The sequence below is a fragment of the Haplochromis burtoni genome, unplaced genomic scaffold (assembly GCF_018398535.1).
Source record: "Haplochromis burtoni strain Fernald_Lab_line unplaced genomic scaffold, NCSU_Asbu1 Contig_607, whole genome shotgun sequence".
NCBI classification, from domain to species: domain Eukaryota; kingdom Metazoa; phylum Chordata; class Actinopteri; order Cichliformes; family Cichlidae; genus Haplochromis; species Haplochromis burtoni.
In genome coordinates, this window is record NW_024582968.1 from 253,339 (window position 1) to 257,453 (window position 4,115).

Below are 4,115 nucleotides of genomic sequence, written 5' to 3' on the forward strand. Positions count from 1 at the left end.
AATGATAGGTCGAGAGAGGTTCTGGTAGCGCCGAGGGAAAGGGTAATGGAACCGGGGAGTGCTCTGAGCCTAGAAAGGGCTGAACGAAGCACAGGTTAAAACAGATGTAATTCGGCCTAGGGTGTTGAAGAGGTAGGTCAGAACTGAGATCGTAAGCGCTAATAGAACCACTTGACGCGGAGCCTGCCAGCAGGGCTGGCTTGGAGGCGCATGTACGGAAGGTCACAGGCAGAGATGGGAGTCTATACGTAGCCAAAAACACGCTTCCTCAGACAAAGAAAGAAAAGCACAGGAACAAGCAAATCGCCAGTGGCTTGAGGGCTCCATTGTTTGAGTCGGCCACTTGAGACAACCACTAGATTAGTGGTTCGGCCTCTACGCACTGTAATTACGCAGCCACACCCCCAGAATGTGTACACTATAGAGGAAGGAATAGCCGGTGAGGAATGGACAAGGTCGAGATTGCTAGAGAGAAGGACAGGGTTATGGGGAGACAAGGGACGGTTGTAGAATTAATGCGGATGATCGCATCGGGTTGCTGCACGTAGTGTTGTTCTAGGGGTCTGAATTTCCGGTGGTATCAGCTTAGCTCAGGAAGTTTACCTCCTCGAAGCCTGGGCCTGGAACTGCACTTTCTGATGCTGACGGACATCCTCTGCTGGGCTTTCTTGATGACGGAGGTGATGGTGGGCTCCCACTTCAGGTCCTGAGTGATGGTGGTACCCAGGAAGCGGAATGAGCAACATCATGTTCTGAATTTTGGTGCAGTATTGTCACTAGTAGAGGCAAACGTAGCTCCGAGCAAGTCCACCAATGCACATGAGGTCCTCTGTCTTTTTAGGGGTGGCCGAGGGATGGAGTCAAAGTTGTCTTTGATATGTGGGTGATGAGCCTCCTCTGTGGCATTCTCTTCCTCCACCTGTTTGTCAGTCTCCTCATTCTTTTGCTGCTGAAAAACATTAAATTCAAATAGTATTAATGTCAGAAAGTCAAAATTCAAATCCAAGATTCACCCTGTTTTTCACTAATATTTGATGACAAATGTCATCAATATGCATTTTTTTTTTTTTTTTACTTTATTCACTTGCTTATAACTTCAGTTGAATTTTTCCAAATAAATTAATTTATTTACTTACATTTTCTTCCTTCTTTATCACAGTCACCACAGTGTCCAACAGTCTGGAATAGGTCTCACTGGTCTCTGCTTCAGACAGGAAGGGCAGGTCCTTAAACCGAGGATCAACAGTTGATGCCATCCATAGTGTCTCCCTCTCATTTACATATCTCTTTCCCAGATCTTCTGCTATGGCAGTCTTAATGTCCCTTACTGTCGGTGTATCATCAACACTTTCTTGTGCACCCATCACAAGCTTGGCATGAAGAGGAGCAATGATGGACAGGGTTGGCATACTCTCCTCTGACATCACCAGGGTGGCTCCTTCATAGGCTTGAGTGCCCTGACAACTTCTTCTGCACATGTATTAGACTCACTTAATTGATCTGCCAGATAGTCATCAAATGAATACTACGGCATAAGTCCTGTTACCTACTTCTGCAGAAAGCAGAGCTGCACAGATGGCTGGTTGCTGTTCTAAAAATCGTTCTATCATATCATAGGAGCTGTTCCATCTTGTAATTATGTCCGTGATCAATCTGTGAGCTGGTAGCTGAAGGAGGCACTGTTTCTGCTTCAACTGGTTGCTGGCTGTGGTGCTGCGCCTGAAAAAGGCTGTTACACGTCGGATCCTCCCGAGAAGTCGCACCACGGATTGTATTTTCAGTGCTTTCTGTGAGGCGAGATTCAGACTGTGTGCAAAACATTGTATGTGCGTCATGCCTGCAAGTCTAGCCGCGAGAGCCATGTTTGGTGCTTATCGTACACACAGGTCCTTGCGTATCCCCTACCACAGCGTCAGTTAACTCAATCCACTGTGATGCATGCTGGCTCGGTTTGTTATAGCTAAGTTTGTCGTTATGATGTTGTACGTTCGCATCAGTCTCTCAAGTCCAACGCATGTAACTCCCCACGTACACCGGAGCGAGTGATAAAAGTAACGCGGATGCAAATGGTGCTCCACCTGTGTTGGACTGTCATGCAATTGGGCTCGGGGTGTACATGACCATAAGGCATCCAACACCTGGTCCGCCAATTGGAGTGCCTGATAAGGTGCCTTACGCATGGGCGTTGTACGGGGTGCCCGCTGTAGGAGAATGCTGTCAGAATTCCTGGAAGCTGCGTGACGATAAGCAGGTTACCGCGTCTTAGTAGACGTACATTCAGTGGCTCTCGAAGTCCAAGCGTCGCATGTCAGAGCAACTGTCTCAGCCGAGCTGAGAGAGTCCAGCACTGTCGCTTTGACTTCTTGGTACAACTTTGGCAGAGCGATGTCCGTGATGTGTTGTCGAGAAGGAACGGTGTAACGGGCTCCAGCGTTTTAATCATATTACGAAATCCTTTATTCTCCACAACACTCAGAGGGCGCATGTCTTTGCAAATAAAAACAAGTACTGACTGCGTTATTTTTGTTGCACGAGTTGAAGTTGCTGGTAGTTTCGAAAAGTTAACTTCTTCAATTGTCCGTTGAGAGGGATCACCTCGTTTCGTTTTAAAATTAGCATTTGACGCTACGTCGCTATGGTGTCTAGACACGTGTGTTCGTAAATTTGTTGTGTTACCGGAATATTTGACTCTGGCGGTGCAGATTTTACAGACTGCATAGCTCTTGTCATAGTCTTTACTGCCTTCTTTTGTCCTAAATCCAAAATAAGTCCACACATCAGCTTTGAAAGCTGCGGGGGCCGGCTGTATCCTCTCCTCTTCAGTCATCAGTTAGCTAGCATCACACACGTCCACTGACTGTTCTACTTCGTTCTTTTGGCAAACTAGACGCTTCTACAGTTATCGCGAGACCTCGTTTTTACGTCATAGTAAAGGCGGTGAAAACTGCAAACCAGTGGCCGGAGTTTGAATTCCAACATACAAAAGAAATAAACAGTAAATGCATGTCATTTTTCAATTAAAAAAATCCCGCGGTGAAACACTGCAAAAACGCGGAGGTGAAGACCCAGAAAGGTAGTTTGAGATTACGCAAGATACAAAGAAGAAGGATAAGACAAGTAAATGCATGTCAAATAAATATTTCAATTAAAAAAATAAAAAAATGAATGAGCGGACTAGATTTGTCAGAATATCGATTCGAGAGGTTACCTCACAAAGCGTTGCGGCGAATAGTTCGCGACGCAAGTAGCCTTGTGCGGAAGGAGTGGGCTATCGGCAGTACCATTTTCTACATACCCTTAGGAGCAAATACAGAAGCCGGCGAAACGGACAAGTAAATGTGAATAAAGTCTATGGACAAAATTTCGAGGCACTAATAATCTAGTTGCACAGTAGAAGATAAAGGGAGAGCACGCACGGTGAGCGCGACAACTCTCTCTGAGTAAATCCCAGCCGCCAACACCAAATAACCCGGCCGTGACCAGCTAGCCGTTAGACATAGCCCCGAGATCGTTGTAAGAAAGAAATGACACGGCTAAGACTACTGCTACAAGAACTGCTAAGAGCTTTGTGTAGCGGAAAGAATAGCTGGAACAGCAGCTACTATACGAGTGAAGGTGGGGAGGCTGGAGTGGTTCGTTTAAGAGACAAAATACTTTGGGCGTGTATATCCGAGGAGACCAGCTCGCGATGTCAGTGGCTCTTACTTACGGAAGAGGAAACAGATGTCCATAAAACTAAAAAATTGCTCAATTGTCACACGACTGTAAAACGACTACTTAAACACACAAATACCCCAAAAAAAAACTAACAGAAACACCCCCGGAATCTCTCCTTACCCGTCGGCTCCGTAGGCCTTGTTTCATCAAGAGCCTGGGCAAAGGCGAGCGACCACGGCCGTATTGAAAAGTTAATCACCCAGGTACAAACAGACGCACTATCACTTGCCCGAATTCTTCTTGTGGTTGTCTGTGGGTTTTCGCAAATGCCATGTTAAAACGATGTTCAATTGAGGCGCCTCGGGCGGCGCGCCATCTAGGACAGTCCACCTCTGGGCTTCGCGGCCACAAGTTCCCCAGAAACCTTTGCGGTTTTATCCCTGAATGACGTCACATTT

The 4,115-nt window shown here is 46.5% G+C and overlaps 1 protein-coding gene across 1 annotated transcript; it reads right to left on the reverse strand.

The window, feature by feature from the left end:
- Positions 1–745: 745 nt before the first annotated feature.
- On the reverse strand, positions 746–1,472 carry LOC102293569. The gene is made up of 2 exons (XM_042214727.1): positions 1,137–1,472; positions 746–949 (listed from the first exon to the last, which is right to left on the reverse strand). Exons 1-2 carry the CDS (start codon positions 1,422–1,424, stop codon positions 746–748), a joined length of 492 nt encoding a protein of 163 aa, XP_042070661.1. The 5' UTR covers positions 1,425–1,472.
- Between the last annotated feature and the right edge of the window lie 2,643 nt (positions 1,473–4,115).

Bases quoted from the DNA above. Each gene is read 5' to 3' on its own strand.
- LOC102293569 (XM_042214727.1), bottom strand. From the start codon at position 1,424: ATGTCAGAGGAGAGTATGCCAACCCTGTCCATCATTGCTCCTCTTCAT. The intron at 950-1,136 runs GTAAGTAAATAA...AATGTTTTTCAG, and splicing joins TGATAAAGAAGGAAGAAAAT to CAGCAAAAGAATGAGGAGAC.